Source organism: Herpailurus yagouaroundi, unplaced genomic scaffold (assembly GCF_014898765.1).
Source record: "Herpailurus yagouaroundi ecotype Mexico unplaced genomic scaffold, PumYag 192, whole genome shotgun sequence".
NCBI classification, from domain to species: domain Eukaryota; kingdom Metazoa; phylum Chordata; class Mammalia; order Carnivora; family Felidae; genus Herpailurus; species Herpailurus yagouaroundi.
The window spans coordinates 1,350,572-1,367,519 of NW_024412423.1; the positions used below are offsets into that span (position 1 = coordinate 1,350,572).

Here is a 16,948-nt window from a genome sequence, read left to right on the forward strand (position 1 = left end):
CATGTGCAGAGCCCAACGCCGGGCTCTTCCCCACAAAACTGTGAGATCATGACCTAAGCTGAAACCAACAGTTGGATGCTTAACCGACTCAGCCACCCAGGAGCCCCTGATGTTATCCTTTAAGTGCTTGTCTTTAAGTGCTATCTATTGGTTTTGTTTCATAAAAAGATACCTCAGACACATTTTATATTTTCCCTGCTCCAAATGAGCCATGGTTATTTTCAGTAGGGAATAGCATTTGGAAACCAAAATCTGGGCACTAAACATGGTCATTGCTATTGGATAACCAAACATGTTTTTATCTGAAATATCTTGCAAATGGCTCTATCCAGTGTTAAACATTGAAGTCTTTATAAAAGCTCATTTCCTAACAAATATACATAAATATATAAAGAGAGATTTTCTAATGAGCTAAGACAGGTCAAGAAGTACACTATGCTGAATGTCTGCATTTAATTCTAAAACCTTTCTCAGACGGTTCTAGCTACTTTTATTAGGACAGTTTTTTAAATGATACCAACTGTGAAACTGGAATATAAAATTGTGGGAAGGAGGCACAGGGAAAATGAAACGTATCTCAAAAATATGGAAAATATTTGGATACCCAATTTTAACCGATGGCTAGAAGGTTTAATAATTAAATATTCACTTATCACTTTACACAAAAGACGTATAACAAAAACAAGTGAAAAGGCAGTCTTGTATGTGAAAATCGAAAAGCAATTTCGCTATCTGGACCTCAGCTGGGTTTGAGGACTTATGTACAGTGATTACAAAAGCAGGTGTAATTAGGGACACATAAGAAAAACAAAGGGCATGACTGTAAGCCAATTAACAGGACTGCAGTTAGGAAGAACCTGTCAAACACAGAAATAAAACTGATGAAATTACTGTTGTTGTGCCGAACCAGTTTACAAAACAAACAGTAAGTCATACTCTCGGGACGTGAGATTGGAAGTGAATTATTGTAATTCATACCTATAATTGTCACAGAAAACAGCAGCTGGAAACTTAGATTCTAGTCTCAACTCTGCCTAATAAGCTCAATTTTGTTAGCTATAAATAAACTAAATTAAAATTCCACCTGGCTCTAATGAGCTACAGCTGTAGTCAGATTCTGTAAATACGTACCTTCTGCAACAGAAAACAGAGTATTTGCATCACATTCTCTCCACTGGCCTCAATTTACTGCACCTTCTATAATACTAGCCTAAGACTATTCAGTAATGTCAAATCATGTCAAATTAAGAAATAATGTAAGGAAAAGGAAAAGAGACTCACTTTGGGAAAAAATTCAATTTCCAAAACTGAATTCTAGGTTAATGAAACCATGTTTTTTTAATCATCAAAAACTTTTGGAAAAAATATACATATATTCCAAAGCTTGTGCATATGTATGTTTGTACACATATGTGTATAGATATACATTTATATATATAACCTGCCAGTGACACAGTTCATGAAAAATTGAGCTTATTTCCATGTGAAAATTTGAATTCAAAGAATTCCTTTTTATCTTGAGCTTCTCTTCATTGAAAAGCGTGTGTCCTGTATTTGCCTGCCATTTTAGCAAATTATGGGCCTCACGCTTATTCACTTTAACTCAATGACCGTTTTTAAAAGAAAATTCATACTGAAGCTTACTCTTAGGGAATAAACTCTAATGAAAGAAACAAACCTTAGGGGTGCCTGGGTGGCTCAGTCAGTTAAGCGTCCGACTCTTGCTTTCAGTTCAGGTCATGATCTCACATTTGTGAGATCAAGTCTTGCATCAGGCTCTGCACTGGGTGTGGGGCCTGCTTGGGATTCTCTCCCCCATTCTCTCTCTCTCTCTCCCCCCACCGCCCCTCTTCCCCACTTGTGCTCTCTCTCTAAAAAAGAAAAAGAAAAAGAAAAAGAAAAAGAAAAAGAAACAAAACTCACATTCCATTACTTTTACTATTTTTTTAAGTTAGGCCTTTTATATTTTTTCTATGAATTTAAAAATTATTGTATGTTCTTTGTAACCTTAGCATTTAATATTTAATGATTCTTATAAAATTTGACAAATCGGTGCTCTTCATAATTCCATTGATCAATTTTACCATGACTTAGTGGAAACTAGCATATTTCCTCCCAAAGTAAAAAAAAAATCTTTATCTGATCTGGAGTCTGTGCCCTATTTATTATTCTCCAGTGAGGAGTCTTGAATCATTTGAGAGAAGAATTAAACTTCATAGGACTCATCATCTCTGAGAAATCTCTGATACTGAGTAAGGGAGGAGCTATAGATAAAAGGATTCCCATATTCCTTCCATTTATAGAGTTTTTCCTTAGTGTGAACTTTTTTGTGTCTACAAAGGTTTGATCTATAACTGTAGGCTTTCCCACACTCCATGCACTTGTAGAGTTTCTCGCCAGTATGGATCCTCTCATGCTCTGTTAGGAATGAATACTGGCTGAAGGCTTTCCCACACTGATTACACTGGTAGGGTTTCTCTCCAGTGTGAATTCTCTGATGCCTGTAAAGGTTGGATTTGCAACCAAAGGCTTTCCCGCATTCTCCACATGGGTAAAGCTTTTCCCCGGTGTGAATTTTACGATGTTCACTGAAGGATGAATACTGGTTGAAGGCTTTCCCACATTCATTGCACTGGTAGGGTTTCTGACCAGTATGAATTCGCTGGTGTTCAATAAGGGTGGAGATGCGTGTGAAGGTTCTCCCACATTCCAAGCATTTACACAGCTGTTCTCCAGTATGAAGCTTCTGATGTTCAGCCAGGGATGCAAACTGGCTGTAACCTTTCCCACATTCACTGCATTTATAGGGTTTCTCCCCTGTGTGGATTCTTTGGTGTCTGTGAAGTTTTGCTCTACAATTGAAGGCCTTCTCACATTCAGCACATTTATAGAGTTTCTCTCCAGTATGAATCCTCTGATGTACAGTGAGGGTTGAACACTGGCTAAAGGCTTTACCACATTCCTTACACTGGTAGGGTTTCTCGCCGGTGTGCACCCTCAGGTGTTTGATTAGGGTCGAGCTGCTGCTAAACGCCTTCTCACATTCATTACATTTGTAAGGTTTCTCTCCAGTATGAATTCTCTGATGGGCAAGAAGGGAGGATCTGTGGCTAAAGGGTTTCCCACACTCACTACATCTGTAGGGTTTCTCACCAGTGTGAATTCTCTGGTGTTCAATCAGATGGAGACTCTGGTTGAAGCTTCTCCCACATTCATTACAAAGATGAGGTTTTTCTCCTGGGTAAATCTGGATGCATCTCATTAAATCAAAATTCTGTTTAAAACCTCTCCCAAAAGTGTAATATATATTGGGTATCCTTTCTATAGGAACACTCTGTTGTGTGACAAGAATTGTATTTATAAGTAAGCCTTTCCCCAATTCAAGACGTGTCTGCTTTACATCTCCACTCACAGTTTTTTTGTGTGAGGTCATGATTTGCTGAAGAGGTTTCTTCCGTTGCTCCTGTTCTGTTCCACTCTCCAATTCCAAAGTCTGTCCAAAATCGATGTCCCAGTGACCAAACTTAATGGACTTTTTCTTTATTATTCCCTGAGATGTTTCTTCTATAGAAATGTCCTGTCTGGGAGGTGAGGCTTCCATTTCAGGCCAAGTCTTGAAACCTGGAGTGGATCAGAAGCATTAACGGCACCTCTACAGGAAGAGAGAAACATGCAACCGTGGAACAGTAAAATTGGCAATAGTACATATAAAACAGGTCTGAGAGGCGGCTGGGTGGCTCAGTCAGCTGAACGTCCGACTCTTGGTTTCAACTCAGGTCATGATCCCAGGGTTGTGGGATCCAGCCCCATGTCGGGCTCTGCACTGAAAGTGGAGCCTGCTTGAGATTCTCTCTATCCCTCTCTCTCTGCCCTTCTCCCCTGCTCTCGCTCTCTCAAAAAATAAATAAATAAAAGAGGTTTTATACCTCTTTTGATCTCAAATATGGACTTGCCACTGGGGAAAAACAGGATAGGATGGAAAGGAAGAGTGGTAAACAGGTGAAGGAGTGGTGTCGGAGAATAGAGTGAACAGAATAACACTGGAAACAAAGACATTGCGACTTGAGAGAAGCAGAGGCAGAGAGAACGGGTCGAGCTGAAGGTATGAGGCTACAGAAAAATGTTAGCTCCTAAGTTCGAGTTGAATAAACTGTGGCACATTTCAGCATATCATTTCCTGTTCTGTATGCTGGGCCATGAGGTAGGTAACTTGTCTTTATTTTCTCCTTTTTTTTTTTTTAAGTTTACTTATCTATCTATCTATCTATCTATCTATCTATCTATCTATCTATTTATTTTTTGCATAATCTCTACACCCAACATGGGGCTTGAACTCACAAGCCCAAGATTTAGAGTTGTGTGCCCCTCCAAGTGAGTCAGCCAGGCACCCGTATCTTCTTTCTATTCACATGTGGATTTTATGATGTTAGTGCCCATAGCTGAAACTCTAGGTGTGATCATTTAAAAATATCTGTGATGTTTTCCTTCAATTTTGTGAATCTGTATGTGAATATGATTTCGTATCATAGTCTGTGAAAGGAGAAACAGTCTGTTAATAAGAGGGTGCTCAGGTTTTCAAACTTATAGCAGCCCTGAAGCATGACTGTATTGAGGATTTCTGATCTAAATTCAAGATGCTGACTATAAAGAAGAGGAAAATATGGAATAAATCAGCCTCGTGCAACAACCTATCCCTGGTGATTGGAGGAATAACAGTTTTGTTCACACCTCCCTGCCCCCACTTTTCCCTTCCAAATTGATCACGAGGAAAAATAGATAGTCATCTCTTCTAATAAGCTGCAACCAGAAGACTGACCTCCTTTTGTAGGAATCTTTTTATTTTTATATTTGTATTATTTATTAAAGTTTTAATTTTTTAAATGTTTATTCATTTATTTGAGAGAGAGAGTGAGAGAGAGACAGAGTTTGAGTAAGGGAGGGGCAGAAAGAGAAGGAGACACAGAATCCAAAGCAGGTTCCAGGCTCTGAGCTGTCACCACACAGCCTGACGTGAGGCTCAAACTCACGAACTGTGAGATCATGACCTGAGCGGAAGTCAGACACTTAACAGACTGTCACCCAAGAACCCCCTAAAGATTTTATTTTTAAGTAATCTCTATACCCAGCATGGGGCTCAAACTCACAACCCCAAGATCAAAGGTCTCATGCTCCACTGACTGAGCCAGCCAGGCACCCCTGTGAGAATCTCTTTAGACAAATGAAAGTTTACAAGAAATGTGGAGTCAATATGCCCCAAAGTTCTGAAATATGCCCAAGCCCCAAGCTCAGATATGATTTTAAGTGAAAGGATTCAGCTTGAGCTGATTCTATGGAACTGTGGGCTCAAATGTGGCTTTCTTTAATCAATCCATGATTGAAAATAGGTTAAAACTAGGTCTGTGTAATTAGGTAATTGTATATACTTAAATTTAGGTTAATAAAAACCCATCAGAATTAATATATAAATATAATATATAAATAAAATATATATGATTAAAATTAAATAATAATAAAATATATATGATTAAAATTAAATAATAAGAGGAAGAAGGCACACAGGCTATAAATCTGTATAAAAATATAGATTTTTCTTCAAGATGTTAATGGAAAACCTAACAGTTTGCAAGTTAAAGGACTGACCAGGGTACCTCCCCTCTTTTTATCCTTTGTCACAATATGACATTCCCTGCCCATCCAGAAATCTACTAGGCGACCCTAATCTCATTTTTCTAAAGAAATTTAATGACTAAAGCCTAAATCAGTCTCTCTCTCTCTCTCTTCCAAAACATATTTTACTTAAACATTCTATCACTTAACATATATACATACACGAAGTCTGAAAATAATTCAAGTGTTTGTTCAAGGAGAATATCTTGATTATTGTTAATGTACATTATTAGTGTATATTAATATAGATATATTATGTATATATATGTATATACTATACATACATATTGTATATTATACAAGCTATAATGTATATTACATACCTATATTATACATTAACATTATAAACATTAACATCATTATTTGTTAATTCCTTACTGTGCACATGATAAGCATGCAATTAGAGTGTCTTGCATAAAAAAAATAATGGGAGCATGTGGGTGGTGCAATCAGTTAAGCAACTGACTCTTGATCTTGGCTCAGGTCATGATCTCACAGTATAGGAGTTTGAGTCTGGCATTAGGCTCTGCACTGATGGTGCGAACCCTGCTTGGAATTCTGTCTCTCCTCTCTGCCCGCCCCTTCTTGTGCTCTCTTTCTCTCTCAAAATAAATAAACATAAAAAACAACAAAACTGGGCAGAGTTAGTTGGAAAAATTATGAAGAGCAGGTGACCTCAAAAATGAATTCCCTCCTCTTATAACAGACTCCTGAAACCCAGTCATTTATTGAATAGTGAATAATCAGCAATGATAATATGAAACGTACAAATGATTAAACAGTAATGGTTCATTTCTCCTTGATATGAGAAGCCTCGGCTGTATAATGTTGGTGTGAGGTTCAGAACCAAGACACCAACACCAACAGTATTAGCAAGGAGTGATTCTATAAAGGAAGCTGGATAATAAAGAGCAAGGGGATGGATTTCAGTAGAAAACGAAAAGAGGAGTCTATGAGTCAGAAAGAAGGCCTGATCAAAGCCATCTGTGGGGAAAGTAAACCTATTTGGGGGCAGGGGGAGGGGCTTAATGACTAAAAGAGGAAATCCAGGTTCGAATTCATTTAAAAAAATTTTTTTAATGTTTATTTATTTTTGAGAGAGAGAGAGGGTGTACGCACGAGAGAGCAAGCGCACAGAGGGGGAGGGGCAGAGAGAGAGGGAGACACAGAATCCGAAGCAGGCTCCAGGCTCCGAGCTGTCAGCACAGAGCTGTGAGCTCATGACCTAAGCTGAAGTCAGAGGCTTAACTGACTGAGCCACCCAGGCGCCCCTGGAATAACAGGGTAAAGCCAAACACAGAGTTCCTGAACAACTGGCAGAAGAATTCAGAATAATAATACAGGTCACAGGAGGGGTTGTAAGTTCTTAGGCAGATAATAATAGGAAACAGTGGCCTTATTTGGTAAGAATGAGGACAGAGTGGAAGGTGAACAATGATATAGCTGCCATGGTCTGGTTGCACTGAGTACTTAAATCTGAGCTTCCTCGGCACTGAGTTAATCATAAAGGCAGTTCAATTACACTAAAAAAATATTAAGTGAAGGCAGTATATTTGATGCTACAGGCACAGAATTCAAAGACAGACCTGGTTTCTTCCTTAAATATGCACAATCCAATTAGGAAAAGAAATAACAGGAGAATAACTATAATTCACTACAACAGATGCTGTAATGGATGTGTTCAAGGCATCCAGAAAGTGCCGTATGAATGCGACTGACTGGAAAATGGATGCTGACTGGGAAGCAGGAAAAAATAAGAAAAACCCACAGATGAGGGGAGGCAGATGGATCTAAGGTTTCCTGTGGACAAGGGGGAAGCAGTAACCCGAGAAGGAATGACACACAAATGTTAATGAGGGCTCAGGTTTGGCCAGAACATGGAGCCGGAGTGGAAGTGCCACTGATTCCTATAAAGCAACATGGAGACAGGCTACGAAGTAGGTTTAATGTCACATTAAGGAATTTTACTTTACTCCGTGGATAAAGAGAGAAACAACAAGGTCTCTTAAAGTATGGGAATAACACCTGAGTTTTGAAAAGATCAATCACTCTGCTGATGGCCCAGAAGGTGAGAGAGGAGAACAAGGCTCAGAGAAGGTAGGTAACTTTCCTTGTAGCTCAGAGCACTTGGAAGCAGTGGCAGGGGTAACATGAAATCAGGAAATGTCCAAAGTCAAATCATGATCTTATGTGCTAGGCTGTACTACTCAGTAACTCTTTCTTTGGAGAAAACTGTATTTTTTTTTTTTTTTTAATGTTTCTTTATTTTCAAGAGAGAGTGCACATGCACACGTGCATGAGTTGGCGAGAGGCAGAGAGAGAGGAAGACACAGAATCCCGGGGCTCGAACTCATGAACCATAAGACCATGACCTGAGCCAAAGTTGGACACTTAACTGACTGAGCCACCCAGGCGCCCCTAGAAAACTGTATTTTAATAAAGGTGAAAAGTATTTGTGAAGACAACGAGCAAACAAAACATGCCAATAAAGGCAAGAATCATAGATTATAAAGGTCAAACCACAAAGACCACAAACCACAAAATATTGCCCATTCTGTGTCACACGGTGAACAGAAATGACACTGGTGATCGAGGCTTTTCTCACTGCTTTTCAGCTTTTCCAGTTCTGCCAGCAAAGTGTTTGACAACCTCTGATGCACTGTTTCTTCCGTGATAAAGAGAGGTATCTAAATTTGACGGTCTTCAAGTGATCTTCTAACTTCAACAACTTACAGTTTTATGATAAAGACCAGTGAGCTTAGACTAGGCTAGAAGAGGAGTCTACAAACTACAGGTCTCTGGGCCAACTCCAGCTGATACCTCCTTCTGGTGCTAGAAGGCAGCCACACCTATGGGTTGATTACTTACTGTCTCTGTCTGCATTTGCATTACCTTGCACTAAGATGGCGGAGTTTAAGGACTGCAAAAGAGACCTGTGGCCCCCAATGCCAAAATATTTACCATCTGGTCCACTGTGGGAAAAGCATGCCAAGCCCTGGACCAGAAAAACTACAGAGGTCCAGGGGAGCTGGTTGACTCTCACAGTGGGACACGACAGCCCCAGTCTCCAGGGACATAAAAGGGAAATGCTGAGTTAAGAAACCGGAGACACGGAAGCGTTGACAACACCCTGAAATATGGGGTTGTGAGAGAAATTACAAAGAATTCAAGACGCAACCGAAGGTGTAAAGTTTTTCAAGTCTGTCATGTGTAATTGCAGATGGAAAGAAAACCGTGGAGATCAAGAGGCCAAGACAGCAGAAGGAAGTGGGTGAAGTGGCAGAGAAGGAAAGAGGGAAAGCGGGGCGCGTTAAGCGAAGAAAGAGGTCTACTCAGGGGCCTTTTGCTGCAAAGAAAACCATTATCACCAAGGAACTTCCCATGAGGGGGCCCTGGCTCAGCACTTCCAGCAAAATTCTCAGAGCACCGCCTCCTCCTGACCTGCTCTCATATATACCCCGCCCTGTGCCCGGTTCCCAGCCGCGCACTCACCCAGACAGGCGTCTTGAGGGGTTTCCCTTTCCACCACGCAAGGATCCTCGCCTTGCTGCAACCGGCAGATCACCTTTGGCATCGAAGATGGAATCCCTGCTCGTGGGGAAGGGAATGGAGTTTGAGCAGATGGGGCAAGTCCGGAGCTCACAAACCAGAGGCAACAGGGCAGAGAAGGGAGCCTGGGGAGGTGGGGCACGCAGCCCATCGCGGGTGGGTTTGGTTCAGAAACAACACAGCCTTATCCCTCTTCCCCCCTGACCCCCCACAGGACCCAGTGAGTGGAGGAGGACCACCCTGGTCAGGAGGAGGACCACCCTGGTCAGGAGGCAGGTGGGAGGAAGGCAGAGGAAGGGCATCCGGACACAAATGCATGCCTTGAATCCGCAGAGGCTCTTCCTTTCCCAGGGGCTCGTTAGGGGAGAAACTGCGGACTCTGAACCCCACAGGGGCAGCTCTAAGGCGCTCCCGCAGCAGATTCTCCCTTACAGATGAGCCTCCTTACCCAGCGAGACCAGGGTGCCATAGTTCTCCAGCATCACCTCCCGGTACAGGGTTCTCTGCGCAGAGTCCAGGTGCAGCCACTCGTCCTGGCTGAAGACCACGGCCACGTCCCTGAACGTCACAGACTCCTGTAACGGCAAACCCATTCCTGCTCACCCAGGACCAAGTTCTCCACCACTCGGTAACGCCGGTGACGCAGGGATGTGCGACAACCAACCCTGATGTCCCAGGATTCTAAGTATATTTCAAATGGACTATTTATGTTACTTTTGGGACCCCCCCCCCATTGACAATTATACAAATATTTACTGAGAACCCACCAAGTGTTGTGAGGGCAAAGTCGGGGAGAAAGGCAAGTCCCCGCCAAAAGGGAATTTAAATCCCAGGCTGGGATCTGTCAAGTGAGCACAGACATCCACCTCCCTCTCACTCAAAATCCAAATTAAAGGAAAGGGGGGGAAAAATCAGAATACACTTAGAACAATGCCAGAAAACTGGAAAAGCCATTAGCAGAACCGAAACAAAAAAGAATTTCTGAGATGTAAAAGCAAATGATAAAAATAGTATTAGCTCATGTTTACTGAATACTTGTATGTCAGGAACTATGACAGGAACTTTGAACATAGTATCTTCACGAAGTTTCACAGAAATTCTATGAGGAAGACACTATAATTAAATTGTTTTGCAAGTGAAGAAGCAGCTCAGAGAGGTTACGTTACCTGCCAAGGTAATCCTGTTAGAAACTAGTAGAGATTGGAACTGAATTCAGGCAGACTGACCACTAAACTAGACTGTCACATAGGTATCCACTGTCTATGGAAATTAAAAGACCCGGGGTCCCAGAGCTTCCTTGGGATTCTTAGTCTCCCTCTCTCTCTCTGTCCCTTCCCCACTGGCTCTTGGTCTCTCTTAAAAATACACATTTTAAAGAAATTAAAAGTAAATAAAAGACCCAAAGAACATGCAAGACTATACACGTGCCAAAAGGGACTGTGAGAAAGTCAGCTCTTCCAAGAGAACTCCGCTAATTCGCAAAATGAGAGAAATCAGAGGCTGGCCAATTATCAACTCTTATATGAAGGAGATATAAGGCATGAAAAAGGAATATGTATGCTTTCACCTTGTGATTCTACTGTTAGGAGTCCACTATAAGAGAGCCTCACACAAATGAGTAGGGGTATTTGTTCAAAGATGTTTCTGGAAACTTTATTTGTAAGCCAATGGTTGTGGTAGGCTGAGTAACAAAACCTGTGAATGTTATATATATGACTAAAAGGACCCTGAAGATCTTCTTAAGGATTTTATTTTTGAGATGAGAAGATCCTGATTATCCAGATGGATCTCGTATATATATATATATATATATATATATATATATATATATATACACACACACACACACACACAAAAGTATTTGGAAGAATACAACAAGCCATCCACCCTGATTATTCTTTCGTGTTTGTGGAGGAGCAGAAAAGCAATTTTTTGCTTACTACTCTCTACCCTTCCAGTAGGCTGACATTGTTTACAGGGTGTGTGCATTTATTCCAAAATTTTTAATTTTTTTATTTTTTGGAGAGAGAGAAAGTGCACGTGTGGGAGGGGGAGCAGAGAAAGAAAGAGAGAGAGAGAGAGAGAGAGAGAGAGAATATCTCAAGCAGGCTTCACACTCAGCATGGAGCCCTATGTGGGGCTTTATCTCATGACCCTGGGATCATGACCTGAGCTGAAATCAAGAATCGGATGCTCAACCGACTGAGCCAGTCAGGCGTCCCTGTTTTGAAATTGTTTACATTCCATTTTATGTATTGACTTTTCAGCTATACCTCTTTGCATTTTTTTTAAAGATTAAAAAAAAAATTGTTTAAAGTAATCGCTACACCCAGCGTGGGGCTTGAACTCACACCCCCAAGATCAAGAGTCTCAGGCTCCTCTGCCTGAGCTAGCCAGGCGCCCCACCTCTTTGCATTTTTAGTGGTTGCTCTGAGAATTATAACATACATCCTTAGTTCTTTATAGTCTATTAGAGCGAATATCTGATTTCACACAGAACGCAAGAACTTGCAAGTGTATGGGAACACCACCCCTTCTTCATGCTATCATTGTTAAAAAGACGCTCCCTGTTCAGAGAGCTGGCAGGACTCACCAGACCTCACCAAGCACGCTCATGGGAGGCAACAGGTACAAGTGCAACAAGACAGAGAGAGTGCAGCGAAGCCCTGGAGGACGGAGACATGTTCCATGTGCAATCTCCCTGTCCTTGTGCACACAGCCTAGGCCATGTCCCTGGATCTGTAGGAGGAACTTTGAATCAGAAGGGCTTAAAGGGGAAACGCTCAGCAGGGGCTTTTTGTGTGTCAAGCAAGGCTTGTCAAACAAGGTAGTCCAGCTCCCAACCAACCACCTGAGATGACCACCCTGGGGGGAGCCAGTGGCACTGGGATCTTAAACAGCATATCCACTGCCTTTATTGTGCCTCAGAGTCAAAAATCAGCCATCCAGGCCCTCCTCAGAGATGAAGATAGAGCTTTTCTGGAGATAAAGACAGAGCTTTTTGAGTTCAACCATAAATGAACTCTAGACCCACAACTGTCATGTGTATTACCTCCACCTGTGTTATAAACCCCATGATACAGTATTATGTTTTTGCTCTAAACAATCATAGGCATTTTATTTTTTTATTTATTTTTTAATGTTTATTTTTGAGAGAGAGAGAAAGAGAGAGAGAGAGAGAGGGAATGAGCACAAGCAGGGGAGGAGCAGAGAGAGAGGGAGACACAGAATCTGAAGCAGGCTCCAGGCTCCGAGCTACCAGCACAGAGCCCAATGCGGGGCGGGGCTTGACCCCACCAACCGTGAGATCATGACCTGATCCGAAGTCAGACGCTCAACCGACTGAGCCACCCAGGCACTCCAATCATAGGCATTTTAAAGATACTGAGAGAAAAAAGTATTTATATATTTACATTTATCCACATGGCCTCCTTTTCCAATGCTCTTTATTTCCTTCCTAAGGTGAGAGCTCCCATCTGGCATTATTTCCTGTCAACTTGAAGCAAGCATATACTTTAGCATATATTGCAGGGTGGGCCTGCTGACCATGACTTAGGTTCATTTTCATTTATCTGAAAATGTCTTTACTTCATTCTTTTTCTTTTTTTTTTTAAGTTTATTTGATAGAGAGAGGGATAGCGAGCAAGTGAGGCAGGGGAAGAATGACAGGGAGAGAATCCCAAGCAGGCTCCACACCCTCAGCACAGAGCCTAACGCGGGGCTCAATCTCTCGACTATGAGATCATGACCTGAGCCAAAATCAAGAGTCTGATGCTTAACCGACTGAGTCACCCAGTGGGATTCTCTCTCTCCCTCTTTCTCTGCCCCTCTCCCCAACTCTCTCGCAAAAATAAACTTTAAAAAAAAAAAGAGGGACACCTGGGTGGCTCAGTTGGTTAAGCATCTGACTTTGGCCCAGGTCATGATCTCGCAGTTTTTAAGTTTGAGCCCCATGTCGGGCTCTATGCTGACAGCTCAGAGCCTGGAGCCTGCTTCGGATTCTGTGTCTCCCTCTCTTTCTGCCCCTCCTCTGCTCACACTCTGTGTGCCTCTCTCTCTCAAATATAAATAAACGTTAAAAAAAATTTTTTTAAATACATATGGAAGTGGAATGGGAATTCAAGTTCAAGGAATAAAGGGAAAATGTACAGTTTTCAGGGGTGCCTGGGTGGCTCATTCGGTTAAGCTTCTGACTGGCTCAGGTCATGATCTCACGTTTCACAGGTTTAAGCCCCGCGTCAGGCTCTGTGCCGACAGCTCAGAGCCTGGAGCCTGCTTCAGATTCTGTGTCTCCCTCTCTCTCTGCCTCTCCCCTGCTCACACTCTGTGTGTCTCTCTCTCTCAAAGATAAATAAATGTTAAAAAAAGAAAAAGAAAATGGATCTAAAAAGGGCAAAGAGCAAGAAGGGCCCAGGAGGGGAGTGTGAATAAATCAAAGCCAGTAGACAAGATTCAGAGGAGAAGACAGAGATAATTAGCCAGATGGATAAGGAAGACATCGGGACAGTTTACCGTCACACCTGTGCTCGGCTCCCAGCCCTGTGTCCTCCCAAGTGCTGGCCTCAGAGCCCAAGCTAAGCTGAACTCCTTCTCGTCTTCAGTATCAGCTCAAAATGACCCCACTACTTCCAGGACCTTTTCCCTAACTCCTCTTGGACCTTTAATCATTTCCTAACTGAGGTCAATACGATGAACTCCCTGAAGACAGAAACAACCTCTTTCCTCTTCGTGACCCCAGTGCTCTGAACAGTATCCTGTGCATAGTCGGTGCTCAGTGTTTTTTGAAGGTGTCTTTGGTCCTTCCATGTCTTTGCACCAAGCAAGACTGTATCCTCTGTGAAGACAAAGACTGTCTAATACACCATGCCCCCACCAAGCGCTTATTGTAGCCCAAAGCACATGTTCAGCGAGCGCTGCCTCTGTCTTTGGTCATGAAGCTGGATTTAGGGTGAATTAAGAGTGACATAGAGACAGAGGAAGCACATTCCTCAGCAGCCCCTCCATGAATCCTGGATCCTGGGGAAAACTTAAAGAACCCTGGATTCCCCAGGTTTTGTTGGAGAGAAAAGTACTCAGACAAAGAATGGAAACATGTGCACCCTCTCTAAACCCAGAAAGCGATTCATGAGAAAGACAATCTTCACTTACTTTCACCTTAGTGGGCAGCAAATCCACAGCCATGCTTTCCTTCTCAGTTTTCCTGGCAAGAGGAGTGTAGACTGCTGACAAGATAGATCTGGAGAGGAAAAGGTGTCATGAGGAACTCTGGTGTCAAGGGATGGCCTGGGGAGATGAAGTTACAACCACCCATAATGCCCACCAGGTCCCAGCAAAGCCGCACCACATAAATGATGCAAGCCAAGCAAACGCATGCTCACCAAGCCAATACAGCTCTAAGACAATTCTCCCATCTCCATCTCCCTATATTAACCATACTTCTAACTGCTATAAACTGATGCTTTACGGTCACCTAAGGTCTATTAGCTGTGACTAAGCAAACTGTGATTCACCCACAGATACCTGGAGTCCTTAGTTAGCTTTAAAGTGTACACGCTGTAAAATCCACAATGAACATGAATTTCCCGGAGGCTGCCACTTTCGAATACAGACGGCCAACCCTAAGCCCGCCTGCCCCACCCAGCCCTTTCCTTCCCGAAGAAGCCACAGTCAAGTCGCCTGCCCACATTTGCCTTGCCTTTCTGCCTCACAGTTGCCTTCCCTGAGTGGCTCTGCCTGGAGTGCTGCACTGGTCCCCAGGGAATAACACAACCTGCACACTTTCCTCCTCTCGCCCCCCTGTATCCGACCTACCCTACCTCACCAGAGGTAATGTGGTTAAAACACTCCCTCTCGCACAAGATGCATGCCAGACTGTTGCTTTGTCCAGGGTCTTAGCTAAACGTGGCAAATTACCTGGCCATTGTGCCTCAGTTCCTTCATCTGTAAAATGGGGGCAGTGTGCAATCAACTTACTGGCTATGCATGCAGAAGCATGAAATGAGTTAATCATCGAAGCCGCTACACCACGACCGGGCACACCTCGTTCTCGGCCAGCGCGAGCTATTGTTTGTATTACTTCACTGAGAAGTCTCTCGGCAGACGGCCACCGGAGGCCCCCGCCCACAGCAGTCCCGGCACGCCCCAGCTCACCTGGCCGGGCGCTTCCTCTCCGCGCGTCTTCCGGGCCAGCGACACCCGCAAGGCACCGCCGCCCCGGCCGACCTCTGACCCACGGGCCGCGCTGCGTCTCCCGGTGTCCGCGCGCCGCCCCGCCGGGCACCGCACTCCCCACCCAGACGGGACAGACGCTGGCTCCACCGCTGCGGGGAAGAGGCAGCCGGGAAGTCTCCGCTCCTTGCACACCGCCCCAGCGTAACCGAGATCACCCGCGCCTCTGGCCCCAGAAAGGCCGGGACCAGTCCCGCAACCCCGCGTACCCTAGAACTACTACTCCCGACATGCCTCCGCCCCGCGCGGACTACAGCTCCCAGAAGGCGGCTGGGCGACCCCCGGGAGAGGCACGTACCCTCTCGCCGCGCGAGCCCCGGGGACCCGCTGTCCGAGGGGTCTGCAACGCGGGGGCGCGCGCACCTGATGGATAGGGCGGTCCTCTCGCAGTGCCCGCTGCCTAAATCCGCCCCTAGGCTTGTTTTGTCAGACCAGCAAGGTGATTTGAAAAACAAACCCTGAATTTAAGCGCCTTTAGGAGGCTCTGCGCGCCACAGCTCCCCCTCCACCGGCTAGCTATGATTATTTTTATTTTAATACGTAGCACACCCCGAGGATAATGTATGCATAGGTACTGTTTGAGGAGGGCGCTTGTGGGGATGAGCACTGGGTGTGTATGTAAGCCAATCTGACAATAAATTATATTCATTAAAAAAAAAAAAAAATGAAACCAATACCCACATACCCAACACTCTGCTTGAAAAGAGATTTGACCAGAATTTTTGAAGCCTGGTCCACAATGCTCCCCTGTCACTTATCTAAATTGTGTTAAGCATTTCACTCCCTTAGCTTGATGCGTACTCCACATGTATGTGTCCCACAATAATAAGTGTTTATTTTTGCAAGGTTTTGACCTTTATATAAATGGAGTCTGCTGTATGTTCTCCTATGACTTATATGCTCAACATGAACACTGTATTAAAAAAGAAAAAATCAACCGGGGTGCCATTTGGTTAAGTCATCAACCAAGTCAGTTGGTTAAGCGGCTGACTTCAGCTCAGGTAATGGGAGTTCAAGCACTGGAGCCTGCTTCAGATTCTGTGTCTCCCTCTCTCTCTCTGCCCCTCCCCTGCTCACTCTGTCTCTCTCAAACATAAATAAATATTTTTAAAACTTTTTTAAACAACTGAGATTTTAAAGATTTTACTGGCTTTATTCAATGATTCATGAACCAGGTAGCATCCTGTCTAGCAGGAGCTCCAAGAAGCAGTACTAAATGAAAGACTTTTATAGGCAGGAAGGAGAAAGAACAAGGAAGTTAGGCAAAAATTGGATTGGTTATTGCAAGGTTATTTTCCCTACAGAAGATGGCAGGGGTTTATCAGGCAGATTACCTAATGATGGCTGGTTCTTGATTGGCTGGTTTAAGATTCCAAGATTCCAAGCAAAGAGATGTGTAGGCAGGATAGTGTTGGAATATAGGAGCCTGAGGGGGTAATTCCATCTGGGTCTTTCCATCACAACCTTATAAAGTTATGGAGTTGAGTCGTGAAAACCTACATTT

At 43.5% G+C, this 16,948-nt stretch overlaps 1 protein-coding gene across 3 annotated transcripts; it reads right to left on the reverse strand.

Moving 5' to 3' along the window:
• Positions 1-2,157: 2,157 nt before the first annotated feature.
• Positions 2,158-15,673, reverse strand: ZNF354C (zinc finger protein 354C). Of its 3 annotated transcripts, none has more exons than XM_040444208.1 (5): positions 15,367-15,673; positions 14,365-14,452; positions 9,665-9,791; positions 9,160-9,255; positions 2,158-3,621 (listed from the first exon to the last, which is right to left on the reverse strand). In XM_040444208.1, exons 2-5 carry the CDS (start codon positions 14,395-14,397, stop codon positions 2,207-2,209), a joined length of 1,671 nt encoding a protein of 556 aa, XP_040300142.1. In that variant the 5' UTR covers positions 14,398-14,452; positions 15,367-15,673; the 3' UTR covers positions 2,158-2,206. The 3 variants fall into 3 exon arrangements, with proteins under 3 accessions (XP_040300142.1, XP_040300141.1, XP_040300143.1); XM_040444207.1 differs by lacking the exon at positions 15,367-15,673 and adding an exon at positions 15,190-15,355; XM_040444209.1 differs by lacking the exons at positions 9,160-9,255; positions 9,665-9,791; positions 15,367-15,673.
• Between the last annotated feature and the right edge of the window lie 1,275 nt (positions 15,674-16,948).